The sequence below is a fragment of the Anoplophora glabripennis genome, unplaced genomic scaffold (assembly GCF_000390285.2).
Source record: "Anoplophora glabripennis isolate ALB-LARVAE unplaced genomic scaffold, Agla_2.0 scaffold33, whole genome shotgun sequence".
In the NCBI taxonomy this organism is placed as follows: domain Eukaryota; kingdom Metazoa; phylum Arthropoda; class Insecta; order Coleoptera; family Cerambycidae; genus Anoplophora; species Anoplophora glabripennis.
In genome coordinates this window covers 1,633,765-1,649,679 of record NW_019416463.1, presented here as the reverse complement: position 1 = coordinate 1,649,679, position 15,915 = coordinate 1,633,765, and the positions used below count along the sequence as shown (strand labels likewise).

The window sequence follows — 15,915 nt, the reverse complement described above, 5'->3', positions numbered from 1 at the left end:
TACTTTTTTGGCTTGCCGCGGGCTATGCTTGCAGTAAATAGCAAATATGGGCACGTAAATGTAAACGAGTTATAGAAGAAGAGAAAAGAGAAGATTTTTAACGGTTTTTTCGATATATCTCGAAAAGTAACAAAGCAATCGATACTTTCAAAAAATCTGTCGATAGATCTTTTTAAAACCTACAACTTTCTCATTTAAAATTTTTCAATCCGTGCTATATTTTTTTAGTTATTTTAGAAAAACCGTTTTTTTTCAACTTTGCGATTTTTTTTAACCATGTTCGCCATATTGGATCGAGTTTAAAGAACAAGATACTCAATTTAAAATTTAATTTTCTATACGGTCATATTTTTTTTGTCCAGGTAATAATTTCTGCAAATTTAACATTAATCCGTGACAGAATGCTTTAACTATATCTTTTTTTATAAGTTTTAAGCTCATTAGTGTAACTATTTTACGAAACACGTGTTGGTTCTTCTTAAGTACTTCCAAATCCTTGTAAAAATAAATTAATTTGAAGTTGTTCATTTTTATAGTATCTATGTAAATAGTACACAAGGGCCTGTACAATTTCAACTATGACAATTCGATGCGGGTTGCCTAAATATGTGACGTCCCACTAAAAGTCTATTGTCCGAGAAAATAATTGACGTAATTTTTTTTTGGATCCATACCCTTCCTAAGTACATGCAAAATTCCCACGCTATTGACTTTTTGGGACTTGTCATATTTAAAAATGTCTAGCAAAAAAATTCTTTCAACTTTTTTGAGAAACAAGTAGTTCTAGATTTATTTTACATTTTAAAGAGAGCTAGGAAGCATTGATGTAAATTAAAAAAGCATTAAATAGAAAATAGATCGTTTTTTAGGATAAAGTGGAAGATGTCTTTATTTCTTAAAATCTTTAAAACACTACAATGAGTAGTCATCGAATTTTCAAAAAAAAAAAATATTGGCGTGGAATTTCTAGGGTTTTCAACATTCTGTAACAAACGTTTTCGGAGATTTGGGACTCATATTTGTGCAACGTTTTGTCTTAAATTAGCTCAAAGAATCGCCCCTTAATATTATTTATCGATGAACATAATTAACACCCTGTATTTTTTATACATATGTATATTATAAAATTCGGTAATATTGAGGTTGAAACAAAAACGAATAAATGAGAAAACTACCGAGATACGTCGGATTTTAAGGTCTTTTTTAAAGTTTACTTTGAATTATTATGATGTCATATTTCTTTCAATAGTAACCTGCAATTTTTTACCAGTGTTCTGCATCAAAATTTTTAGGACTATTCTAAAAATAAAATAATAATAATAACCTGCCTTCGCCTTTTTGTACGTTATAAGAACACGCTGTATAGTTTTATATATTTGGATTAAATCCTTCCTTAAAATTACAATGATGTAAGGTTTGATAGATCTACCTCTAACGGTATGGGATCCAAAAGATTTTACGTTAACACACCAATATGGGTAAAAATTATATAAAAAATTCACAGTTTTGTCACATATATTCATTATTATTCGGTACACATCGTGTTAGTTAAATATTAATAAAATCTGCTTTTCTAGCATATTACTATTGACAATTTTATTTAAACAATGATTTATAGTTACAGTTAAAGCTACAAAAGCTATAAATATAAATGGAGGAAGCAAATAGTAGGTATAATTTTTAAATAAAACATAAATAGTANCATTGCTAAAAATAATTAATTAATAAATAAATATAATAAAATAAATAATAATAATTAATTAATTAATTAATTTGTTTTATACAGTTATTCACAATGAAGATGGATACAACTGTTACTGCGCATGTCAAGGACATATCTATCTCAATATTTTTTGTAAAATTTTTCAAAAATTTTAAATGAAAACAATATTACAGCAAAATATTGTTTTCTACTACAAATTGAGAAGTATATATAAATTGTAGAATTTAACATGGGAATAATACATTTTTCTTTGTGGAACTGTTTTGTATACACAATTTTCGCATAAAAAAAATAAATCAAAGCTCATAATCGCACATCCTTTTGACCATAATTCCCTTATTAGAAAGAGGTCTATCAAATTTTTATCGATGGAACTCTAAGGAAGTGTATTCTCGAAATATACATATAAAAATATAATGGTCCGTTCTTTAAAATAAAATAGTTTTATATATTTGAAATGTAACATTCTATTGAATTTTTCCAAGTAGGTACTTTACTTTTCGCAGCTAGTGTATACCTGTAAGAAAATATTCAATTTTTTTTTTTAAACAAATTAGCTTAATAATATGAAGTTCTTAATCCGTATATATATTTATTTTAATTTGAACACGAGACACATGATTTCAAATAAAACTAATGCTATGCATTCCAATAGTCATCCGTATTGCACCCTTGACTACTGTGTCCACTGTGTGTAATTCGATGCTTGTTTTGGAGTGTTGTTAATTAATGCTTTTTGTTGAATTTCTAATGTTTTTATCAATATGTCACCCCTGCAAATATGTGTTGTGTTTTAACGGCAATGTTTATTGTTAACACGAAGATCCCGTAGTTATTAGAACAATTAATAAATACACTTGGAAATCCATTTGACTTTTACGTAGAGTTAGTTAGCTAACAATTATATCATATAGATTGCGATTATTGAACTATTGACTATGACGTAGCTAGATTGTAGTTTAGCGAAAATTTTATCAACAAACACATTCCACATCCCACAAAAGATTAACCGATCGACTAATACTTAGATTGCTATATCGTGACACTATTGTACCTTTTAGTTATGATATTACGATACAGGGCGTTAAAAAAGTGTTAAAAGTATAAAAGTAAAAAGTGGGAAGTGTAAAATTACCACAAAAAAAAGTGTTTGCATTCACACCAAAGGAGGTACAAAATCATCTCATGGAGGTAAACATGATCAATTAAAAACTCTTTGGTCATGGACTATATTGATTAAAAAAAAACTTACGTTCAAATAAAATTTTTTTTGGGCCTTTACAAAAATAAAATATGTGAATATTTTTAACGAAATAAATACTCAAAATGTTTCTCATAATGGCAACTTGATTTTCAGAAATCTTTCTGCGCTCATGAAGATTCATATAATATGTAATCATCGTCGTCGACATCAATTTCGATACAATCTTCTTGTCCCCATTTGAAGCATATTTTGCAACATATTCATTCCTCGCCATATCGATCACTGGAATATTTGTTATGGCAGTAACGCTTTTATCTCTTTTATCTTAAATCCAACCCTACTTATTTTCTTCTTAATATCTTTACTAATCGTTTCAGCATTTTTACCTTTTTTGCGTCACAAATTGCGTATTTCTCCTCCAATTCAATTTTTTTTCCCTGTGTTCCTCCAATTCTTCATTATATGGTGAGCTTTTCAATGTTACAGTGTCTACAAATGATCTTTTCCTTATACACCTTTTTCCAGTCAGCTGGGCTGACAATGCCCAACGAAGACTTCGGAACTGTTTGCTTTGTTTTAAAGTGAACTGGTAAAATTTTGGTAAAATCTGTTTGCGCATGACTTCAGCAGACACGCTGTTTTGACGCAAATAGTAGCTATATAATATATACAGACAATTTAAGTTAATAGTGATAAGACGTAAAACGTGCAATTTTCACATTTACGTACGGTACAAGTCATGTTTAAAATGTCTGTAGTTGAAGTATGTCGAGTCTAAATGTGAATACAACCTTAAATATTTTGTCAGCAAAGACACAGCCAAAAAGTGCCTGGCTATGTCCAGGGTAAGCCTTCACCTAGTGACGGATATTCAAACCGGACACTGTTGGCTAAGGAAACACCTCTACAATATGAGGAAGTGCAAACACCCCCCTGTAAAGGTTGTGAGCAGGAAGACGAGACAGTTTTCCTTGCACTCTGCAAGTCCACTGATGTCTCGTCAACGAGAGAATCCGTGCTAGGTGAAGGGTGCCTTCTATGCCCTACATCAGAGAGATCTCCCTGAGCAACGTCATCACTTTATTCTCCTTTACAGGTTGATTGACGGCTCAGGAGAGCTGATCTCTCACTGGGAGTATGCACAAGGGACCCAATGGGCCTAAGTGCTGTAACTCAGTATACTGAGTTACTCTCCAAACTAATCCAGAATCCAGAATATTTTGTCAAGTTTGAAGTTTAACGAAACGTTACCTGTTTTGCAGAAATGGATGGTGTGAAGGTGTTTAGGTCACAACAACTCTGGGTTGTTAGAAAAATGACAGAAAGTTTTATGCCAATATATTCCATGATTTAGTTAGTCTTTCTATCAAGTGTCGACATCATATGAGCGTAGGCATTCCTGTGTTTCCTGGAGTACTTTTCTCAGATTTCTTGGCCTAACACAATCACACGGGTTTTGTTAGATGTGCTGAGCAATGACGTTATCATTTAGTTCTGCTGGATCATGTGCTAGTTCATTACTAACTTTTGGTTGATTGGTTATTTCAGTTATCACAAAACTTCATTAAACATGTCAGGGTCAAAGAGAACTATTCCTCATTTTTTAAATCCATGAATCAGTCAATTAATTCGAAAAAGTTCGAGCTATTTGCAACACAGCGACTATTCCTCCTGGATAATTGTTTATCCATTTTTCTAATGCCTTATTATGAAAAAACACTTAAAGGATACCTTACAGCCACGTCTAAAGGTTGCGATTTATGGATGCAATGGGATGGCACATATAAAATTACATTGCCATTTTCCCTTGCTTTTCCAGGTTCTTCATGTGTGCCCATCTAAAAATGGCTTGATCTTCTTCGGCTGGCTTGATATGGTGAAGGAAATGCTTAAACTACTGCGTGAACACTTCAATTTTCATCCAAATAGATTGCATGCATAAATTGCTCCAGGAGCGTCATCTGTTAGTTTCAGATTCAGTCGATTCTGCTAGAGATGAGTAGAAGTGAAATAAAATCGCCAGTACCAAAGAGCTGACGTCCTTAAATCACCTCTTTCTATAGATGTTATTCTTGCAACTTGCTTGCGATCTGTTTTGGCAAAAGACATCGATTTTCGATGGGAACAGTATGAAGTAAGACTGGTCTCATCAACGTTAAAAATTATGTGCGACGGAAAATTGTATTTGTTTTGGATTTTTGCATGCATAGAAAAAAAATGTTTCTATCGCCGGTTTATTAAATCCATGGTAAGGATGAACCCTACCAAATCTGTGATCACAGTCAGATGGATTATTTTTTTTACGTTAGGTGTGGTAGGAGTACTGATCTCTTATTCTCTAAGTGTTCTCCAAAGAATAGAGTGGCTAATGACTACAGGAGCCGTAATCCGCCTGACGCTAGTTCAAGGGGTTTCTCCCGCTTCCTGCGTTTGCTGTTCTACTTGGGGTCTGGGAACAGATCTTTGTTTTCTAAAGTCGATAAGGCTTTTACCATGTCTGGTATATTTGAGTAGAACAAATTGGAGAATTAGAACATACAGACGACAGACCTTTAAATCCATTACCATTAACAGGGGCATTAACTCGTATCGTAAAATTGAAGGGATTCTATTAGTCTTTTGAAGATATTAAAACATCATTTATTAGAACATAGAGTCCAATTTTGTGTTGTCATGTGTGTGTTATTAAATTTTGTGTTGTAATGTGTATACCATCAACAATTTTTTGCAATTTTCCCGAAAACTGTTTTTTCTATCAAAAAGATAGGGAATGCTACCATTTGTGACAAAAATTTAGTGACGTAGAAGCGCTATTCGATAAAAATGACTATAACTCTGAATTCGCTCTTGGATTATATCATCTGTCATATTATTATATCATATTTATTATATCATATTTAGATCGTGCAGACTTATTAGGTGATGTCACGTATCAAATTTGAATTGATTGATCAATCCGTTTAGGAAAACACTTTTTTAACAATCTGTATACAAGATGTAACAAATGGTATGGAACGTTCCAACTCATTATAAAACTACTTCTGTTTTTAAGACACACTTTTCAAACAAATCATGTTATTTTTTCAGAGAATGGTACCATTTTCTAAAAAAAAAATTAAAATAAACAGAATAATTGTCCAAGTTATATTTAAGTAACACTAAACACGGAGTATTATTTTAGTTGGAATTTTCCTTTTAACATTACCAATATAATATTTCCGTATTTCAAAAATTATTTATTCAGTTTGAGTAAACTCATCTGTTACTAGAGAACAAATTTACCGGAATTTGCATAGAACGCGTTTTGTTGTAAAAGCCGTTCATAGTATAAGACACCTACACTTAGTATGAAATATCTCAACTCGCTGTGTTCTATGTTTAATACTAGTTGTTGGATCATCCACCATATCTAAAACATCCACCTGTAGCCTTTCAGGTGGGCTAGGTATTCCAGCATGTCCACCCCCTAATTTCCTGTGTGTGCTCATGAGCCCTTTGAACAAAATACTTATACAAACCTACGAGGTATACAGGGTGTCCTGACCGATTTTCAACAAGTATACCTTTTTTATGTTGAATTGTCATCGGAATCTAAAATGAATCCCAAATGATTATTAGGTCATTGTCGTAGAAGTTGGGGTAAAAAATTCCCGCTTTACTACTCATTCCTACACCACTGACCTACAAATTTTTATTAATTTTACAGTAACTATGCATATGTGCAAAAGTTAGGACCACACCAAATTTGAATCAATTTGTTATAAACATACAAATGATTTCGTAAATAATATGATTTTAACAACTCACCAATACGGCCCTGTACATTGGAAACGGTGAGACTTAGACCCTTGCTTTATAAGGCAATTCTGAATTATTTATTGAGTTCTGTTTATGGTTAAAGTTTGATTCACGCGTACTGAAATACCCTCTATAATGAAATTGCAAAGGAAGTGCGCTCGGCATACACTTGCGATGCTATGGCAGCATTTTGGCGACACTCCCCGTATATTAAAATTATATCAATCATTGCAGTAATTCATCATATCTGTAAATATGTGCAATATTTGAAACACAGAAATTATGTAGGGTTTTGTTTAAGGTACAAATGACTTTTATGAGACGTTGCGCGAATGGAAACAAAAAATAGAAACACGATACCATATGGCGTAATTACTTCCTACATGTATGTTGACTTTTAGCTTTTAGTTTCAAAATTAATTACATATTTTAAGATTTTTCACAGGCACGTATTGGAATTATTTCAAATGGATTTTCCGTTATTCTTGAAATTTCGAGAAAAAGTTATTTGAAACAGTTGCTGACTTTGATAAGTTCTTATTAGAAAGGAAAACAATCTCTGTAAAAATAAGCTAAAACATAAAATACAGTTTTTGCACATGTATGTTTTTCTCCAATGTGTAAATTCCCATCTATATTTATAAAATCCACTTATAAAGAAGAAAACTGGTGGATCGAAAGTCCAAATAACCTTTTTTACACTGACAGTTGCTTCATCTCCCCAAATATTGAGTATCGCCCCCCATTTTCTCTGTTATTTTTCTACGTAGGAAAAAAGGTTAAAAACAAATATAAGCTTTAGTTTTTCTTTAATGGAAGACCCTTTATATTTTTACACATTTCGATATTACAAAATGCAAAATCTTGCGATTATATAAGATTTCGTAGCTCTATCTCTAACAATGAAGAAGATACGGCCAAAAGAAGTTGCCATAAGCCACTACTAGAAATCTACTATCCACCTTTGAATTATTTACCTTTTTATAGAATGTTAAAAATATAATTCAAATAATGCTCAATTTATGCAAATATTTCTTTCTTAACAAATAAAACAATACAGACCTGTTTCTCCAATTTCGGATTTTATAAAACATACAATTTTACTGAGAAACTTATTAATATGTTGGTGTTAAACTTGTTATATCAATTTCAGGAAATTTTCATTGTGCAGAGTGTTTATTTTATATTTTACACCCCATTAAACTTACCTATAAAAAATTAAGGAAAACTCTTAAGTTTTAAATCAATTTTCATGTGAAATTAAATGCAGTACAATATATAAAAAATGCCCTGTATGATATTAATATTATTTGTGGAGCACATCTAAAATGTTTGTCCATAAAAAAGTTTTTATCATAATTCAAAAGAACAAAATATTTGGTAGTCTACTGCTACATTTAGTATCTAAGTTTAGAAAGTGAGCGTTATTTTTTAACATAGATGTCTGGAAAATCTAAGTATTAGTCGAAAGCTAGGAAAAATTGACGCATTCACTGTAATTAATAACCAATAATTTTAACATAAAACGTAAGGTAAATATTTTGATAATGCAAAAAAACAGAGAGGTATTTTCATAGAGGCAAAGCAGAGTTAATACGGTTATCAGATTAAATTAGTTAAACTATTTAGATCTATATCACGTCACTGAAAATATTTGTTGAAAATTAATTAATTAATCATAAATGTTTTAGAGGTATAGTTCGATGAAAATGACAACATCCAGCCAGGTTTTTCGTTACATGCAACTGCAAATAATAAGAAATTTATGATTTCAATGTTTCTGTTGAGAATAATCATGAAAAAATCATAAAAAATGTGCCTCTCTATGACTTTTACACTGACATGTTATTTCATTAAATATTTATATTTCTTTAGCATATGCAACAATAGCAAATATTTACTGTTTTCGCATAAAACACCTCGATAGAGTACTTTGTTAGCAATGAAAAGTGATTTTTTTTTTCTGTAAATGTAAACTGACGCTAGATGATGTCAATTAAGACTTAATTTAAGTTTAATTTTTCCAAAGCAAATTGCAGATGGCGCCAAAATAAAACAAAATGAATTTTGAAAAGTAATTTTCCCATATCGTCTTTGAATTTTAAGCAAGTTGTGTCGAATAATTAAATAACAAAAAGCCAGTAGTTTTTCAGATATCACACAATTAATTTAAATATTCTAGAAGCCTCGAATATTTCTCAACATTTCAGTTTTAATTTTATAGTCTGAAACAGTAATCCGATAAAATCTTCTTATGAGTTTTGAGTATAACTTGGACATGAAAGATCTGAAAAACTACTACTTAATTTTCGAAATCTCTTTGTAGAACACAATTTGCTTGAATAAGTTATTCTAGTTCGTGCGAAAGAAAAATATTCTTTTTATTCCTGTACACTCTACAAGTTGTTTTGAAAAAGATCTATTGAAGGTCTTAATTGACGTCATCAAGGAGCACTGTTAAGTGGTTTTCACACAAGTTTTATGTGAATCACTATTGTAGTCAAACTTTAACAGTCGGTAGAAAACGTCATATAAACATAGCAGAACGCATAATTTTCGAGATTCAGTCTTGAAATTAAAAAAAAATCACATTTTTCAAATATCTTCTAAGTTGTTCGATGTAGATTGATGAAACTTAGACTAATGACTTAAACGATTATGGAAATGAAATCTCTAAATTTCTTTACAAATATGTCAACCAGTGACGGAGTTACCTGGGGAGTACTATAATTAAGAACTCTTGAATCTCGACACCACTGCGTATGCTGATAGTTGGGTAAGAATTCTGGATTTATTCGAAAAACCGGCAATTTATGAGTAAGGCTGTCAGAAAGAGCCGCAATTCAATGGCGTGCCAAGCGGCTCAACCAAGACATGCGCGAACCGCTGCCTCAGAATACTTTTCATCTTAGTTATAATGTTGCTTTTTTATCGAGAAGATGTCACGTTTTTATCGTGCAGATGTTGCGTAAATAATTCCTATCAGTTTGTGTTTATGGTGGTCTATCGTAGACAATTTAATTTGTTGATTTTTAATAAATAATGCGTACGCCTATGTCTCGCGGCTCAGTTCTAACAGCACTATTTATTATGACTTTTTTAATAAACTTTCGACAATTGACTAAATCGATAGTAACTACAAAACTATTTGTTCCACACAAAAAATCTTAAATGAAAGTTTTGTTAGAAATTTAATTTCAATACAATGTAGCTGTAATTATAGTGGTAGGCGTAGCCATTTTTAATTATCTCAGGGGAAATAGCCCCTAAAAAAATTAATATTACTATGTCAACGATTTTTTTTTACTTTGTACTTACAATTGTATTTTTCACAAAAAATTCCTATATTTTTTTATGAAATGAATATTTTTGTAGTTATTTGCGATTTTGTCAACTATGTCTTAAGCTTATTTTAAATTTAAAGAAACAAGAACTGAGAGATGGCTAATTTTTCGAATAAAATGAAATATTTTTTGTTAGAAATACCAACCGAAATTAAATGCACTTATACAATTTCCAAAGTACTCAGTGGCATCGAAATTGTAAGGTTGTTAGCGACAATACTGTACCCCAGTAACTCCGCTACTAGTTGGCAAACAGATTTGTGTATAGTCTGTACGATATTTGTTAAGATAGAACTCCAAGAAAAGAATAAGCCAATAAAGTTCTGTTATCGGAACTACTGTAACAATTTACCATGGCAGGCGAGTGCCTTGAAAATTTGCGCAAATGTCTTTCTACTTAAGGAGTCGAATGTGGTTAATTCCAATAAAGTAATGCAAGGGGTCTTCTTGGAATTCTATCTTAACAAATATCGTACTATTATACCAACATAGTGAATTTTTATTCATAATTACTTAGTTAAACAGTACTCTAAATTTCGATAAACGACTCAAACATCTTAAAGAAATATTAAAATAAATGTGATTTTTATTTTAATTCCAATATTCTATATCTCGAAAACGAAGCGGTCTACGACCTTTGTTTATGTGAACTTTTCTTAGAAGTCTATCTCAAGCAATAATATCTTTGAATATTTACCTTACAGTCACATACATTATTCATACAAATATGCAACAACGTAATAAATCATATAGCATTTTCCTAACATTTTGAAAAAGAAACAAACTTTTACCTCGCCAAACTAGACCTAGGAAAAAACTAGCAATAACCATCATCTAGTGTGCTCACCCGTCTAACACATGTTTTCACATACATTCCTGCAGCATCCTGGGCATGTACCTGTTCGGTGGTAAGTTTTGCACCTATACTGACGAGAATGGGATAACGAAAGACTGCGGCTGTGAAATGATGAACGACAAAAGGTGTCTATGCGACCGAAAACACTTTAACAACATCCTCTGGGCAACCGTCACAGTATTCCAAGTGAGACTATTTTTTTCTCATTTTATCTGTCGAACCTCTCCGTCTTCCTTAGGCCGGGTTTACGCCACCGCGCAGCGCGTCGCGTAAACCCAGCTTTAGCTGTTTTTTTTACGGGGCGCCAGTTTCAAAACCGTTTATTTTAGATTTTGACGCAAGAAGACTGGAATATGGTGTTGTCGAACGGTATGGCGAAGACATCCAACTGGGCGGCGTTGTATTTCGTAGCCCTAATGACTTTTGGGAACTATGTCCTGTTTAATTTGCTGGTAGCTATTCTAGTGGAGGGGTTCAGTTCTGAAAGGAACGAAAGGAGGGAAAGGGAGCAAAGGGAGTTGGCGAGGAGGAAAATGTCTTGCATATTGGAGGCCAGCTTGAGGGGTAGTCCAGGAAACAGTAGCCAGTCCATGTCTAGCTCGAGTGATAGTTATTCACAAGTAGGTCTTAAATACAGAGTGTCACAAAATAGTAGGTCAAGCCATTAACTACAAATTACCCTGCGAAGATAATCGGACTTTCATTGGATCATTTTTAAGTGACTCTTTTCAAAATACACGGTGTCAAAATTCTTTGTACATATATTTATTTATACACTTAAGGAAATTCAATAAAAATCTGTGCGTTGACATTGCTGATACTTTTAATAATAACAACTAAATTGATGCATAGCGCAATAAAAGGAAGAAAGTTAATAAAATACAACTTTGATGAAGATTAAAAAAACAAAAAAACAATTGAATAGCTACATAAAAACAGTTAAGATATCATTTATATCATTAAAATACTCATCGCATGTTATTTGGATCAAGTAGAATGGGGAATCAAGCAAATAATTCATGGAACTAAAGTTTGTTGGTCTAATTAACCGCTAATCAACTTTATCACTAAACGTCTTATAAAGGACAAGTCCATAATTATTGTTCTACGAGATAATAATTTTTAGTGAGTTATAGTGACTTAGGGCAGTTATCATAAAATTTAAAGTGAAGATGTCTATCAAATCTGTAATTTAACATTATTAACAAACTTAATTTGAATTATCTGTATAGGATCAATATATTAAAAAAAAATAAGATTCTAGACTATTTAGCATATTCAAAAATACTATGCACATGAGAAATATAATAATGCAATCGATTTGTGACCAGTGCATGGTTTACTTACTTGTCCTTAAAATAAAATTTAAACAGCAGTAAGCTTTCGTGACAATGGATTCAAAATGTACAATTAATTTCGATCAAATATCCCCAAATTAACTTTTTTAAGTTTACTGTTATTTATAAAGTACTTGCAATCACTTAATAAAAAAATAAAGACATGAAAAAAATATAGAACCGTATTTATCTCTATTTATCAATTACTTGTTCTTTTCGAACAATATTTTTGAACTCTAGACAAATCCATTTAAAAAGTTATACAATCGATTAAATTTGTAATTTTACTGTACATTTTTAAATCATCCGAGTAGAAAGAGAATCTAGAATATGAGAAACGGTTATTGATGTCAAATAAACAAAAAGTGGCCCGAGATGTGTACCTCGTGGAAGGCCAAAAGTAATATCAGCAGAAGACGAAGAGTAATGATTAATTTTCACACTGTATCATATTCACTTCAGTGTATTTTAAGATATTCAGTTAAAATTATGCCACACCCATAAAGTCGTAAGGAAAAGGATTGTAGTATCCATTGACCCTCCCAACTAGTTCCTGCGCATGTATGATTTAAGGGTATTATTTTTTAGAATATGCTTCTTCCTTTAGTCTTTTCACCTTGCAAAATTATTATATAGGGTTTGGTTTATAAAATGTATTGGATATGTGATAGATTTTATATTTTAAACTACGCTGCTAACTTCAGTTAATTTGAGTTAGCGTCATTCAACAAATATACATAACTTGATATTAAACAAAATTAATGTTAAAAATTTATAACACATATGTACAAATAAAAAATCAGAAGAAACTAACAGAATTAAACATGAAGGTGTATGAAATTACTTCTTATCCTCATCGACTGTAGTATAAGGACTAAAAAGTAATCGAGAACTTAAAAAAAATCTTAATCCAATACTAATTTGGCTAGGCTGTTAAATGTCATACACATGTGTACAGAAACGTATCAAAACTTATATCATCCATGTATACAATTCTGTCAAGTTTAGTTCGCCCCCTAAGGGAAACTGCGAATTCTCAACAACAGGAAATGGATAAATATCACATACATATCTAAAAAGGGTACACTATTTCGTGAACCAACCTTAAATAAAAATTTTGCAAGAGTGGAAAAAACAATACAGAAGTTTCTGATCTAAAAAGGAATATCCCTGAACCATAGGCGAGCCCAGGAAAAAGTAGCTTATAAATGGATATTATACATTCTATTAATAATATAAAGGATAATGGATATTATCCTATTTGCTCCATTCACACAACGATTTTTTTTACCAACATTAAGTAAGGGTTGTGCACACGGTAAAAATATGTGGAAATGTCAACTGAATATTTTAAAATACGACAATATTAATAAAAATACTTTGTCAAATGTCAAAAAAGTCTCAAAATGAAAACTGACGTAAGAAAACTTATTTTCACCCAAAGAATCTAAGGTCACCTACTTTTCTGTAACACTCTGTATAGTTGAATATTATTTTTTACGATGTATAATATAAACCTCTCAATTCGATAATTTTAATAGCCACTGCAGATTGTATTAAATTTTACAAAACAACGTCTTTTAGGATAGAAAAAATTGTTGGAGATCTGCAGAGGAATTGAGAAAATTAAAAGACCTCAACGAGCAGCGGTCCCCACTTCCTCTCACAAAATACGATTGCAGTGAAAGGTTTTCCAAAAAGGAATGTTGTTACATTGGGAAGGAACCTAAGTGCAACATACAAAAGGAATCCTTAAGGCAACCTTTGAGACAGGTAATGAGAAGAGTTTTATACAGGCTGTCTCCTAAAAAACGCCGCAAGCCATAACTCCATTATTTATAGTCTGATTTTAAAAAACAAAAATTTAAATGAAATGGCTCTAAAAACACTATAAAGCCAGCCTATTAAAGCTCATTTACTACTTTTTTTATTTTGAAAAGCGATAGTCAACTTTTATTTTTCAAATAGCAATATAGTTTCTTTGTTATTTATTATTGTGCAGATTTATTTTGCGAATCCAACGATGTATATGAACTTGACTTTTGTAAAGCATTTATTACAGAAAAGGCGACAAAATATTAGTCGATACCGCATTCGGCGCCCGGCCAGTAATTCATGACCAATGTATTTTAACTAATCATCTGTGCCTTGGAAAACAAAAAATAACACAGCAAAGCAAATAAAACTCAAAAGAGAATTTTGTAGTTAACAGAAAAAAACCAATACAATGCATATCAATTAAAAGAAAAACAATTTGATTAAATACATTAACCATTATACAAAGTTCAACACGAAATAACATTGATTAAACACAAAACACATTAAACGAAGAACAGCAAACACAAAACAACTAAAGAAACAAATTGTAGCCGTCCTCTATTGCCTGTACTTTTTAAGGAATATATGGTTTGAATTTGTGCTTTTTCATTACTGCATGTACTCTTTGATGCTTTATTATTATTGAAATTTCCCGAATGGAAGTTCTCGGGTTTTCTTCAACGTGAAGAACAATCAGTCGATGTTTTCTCTTCTTCTCGCTTTGGTTTCCTGTAAAGGCGAACTCTTGCGCCACGATTTTTATTACACGGAAAGTATACCTGAATCATGTCCGTCAATTGATTATTATTCATATTTTGCACTGTTGAGCTTATTTCAATAAATAACCTACTGTAAATAATACGGAAAGCGTATAATGCGTAAAAAACTGGAACACGAACGCTAAAATGACATTTACTTGCTTTGTTGTATTATTTTTTGTTTTCCAGGTATGCATGATTAGTCAAAATATGTTTGACTAATATGTTCATGCTTTTTCTGTAATACATGTTTTACAAAAGTAGACTTTATATACATCTTTGAATTCAGAATAGAATTCTGCACAAAAATAAATAAAAAAAAACATATGCAGTGCTTTCGAAAAGTAACGAATAAATTCATTATATTTTAAATTAAGAAGTTTTCCAAAAAATCCCCTGGCACGTCGATTTTGTTTTTAAAAAAGGCGCTTTTTGACATACAACCCATATTTGTGACGTCATCGTTGTTCGAGATATGACGTCATCGACAATTTTTTTAAATAGCAACCCCCAATTTTGACCATGCCATTTGAAAGAGCGTGTCATTCTACATACACAGATCATGAAAAATTATGGTGTTACATAACAAAAATTAAAAGAAAATAATGTTTGAAGATTTTAAAATTTAATTTTCACAATACTGAAAATGATAATGATTATGTAAAAATCGACTAAATTAAATGTTCAAATTGTGCACCGTTGGCTGCCTGACAGTAGCCAAGACGATTAATAAATTCTTTTTGGACATTATCAATAACTTCAGGAGGTATACGATGTATCTCGTGACGAATTCTTGCTTTTAAATCTTCTAAATTAACCGGTCTAGTAACGTATACTTTGCTTTTTAAGTATCCCCACAAGAAATAATCTAGGAGTGTCAAGTCAGGCGATCTGGCTGGCCACTCAATCGGCCCCCTTCTCCCTATCCAACGATTCGGGAACAGCTCATCTAAATAAGCACGGACAGGTGTTGCATAATGGGGAGGTGCACCAGTTAGTCGATTTTTACATAATCATTATCATTTTCAGTATTGTGAAAATTAAATTTTAAAATCTTCAAACATTATTTTCTTCGAT

At 31.6% G+C, this 15,915-nt stretch overlaps 1 protein-coding gene across 1 annotated transcript in view; it reads left to right on the top strand.

Annotated features, from left to right (window-relative positions):
- LOC108912687 (voltage-dependent T-type calcium channel subunit alpha-1H) overlaps positions 1-15,915 on the top strand; it is a 183,367-nt gene that overhangs the window by 150,189 nt on the left and 17,263 nt on the right. Inside the window, exons 13-15 of the mRNA XM_023454612.1 lie at positions 10,952-11,111; positions 11,255-11,545; positions 13,847-14,035. Coding sequence (XP_023310380.1) covers positions 10,952-11,111; positions 11,255-11,545; positions 13,847-14,035 — 640 coding nt within the window. The remainder of the gene's footprint in view (positions 1-10,951; positions 11,112-11,254; positions 11,546-13,846; positions 14,036-15,915) is intronic.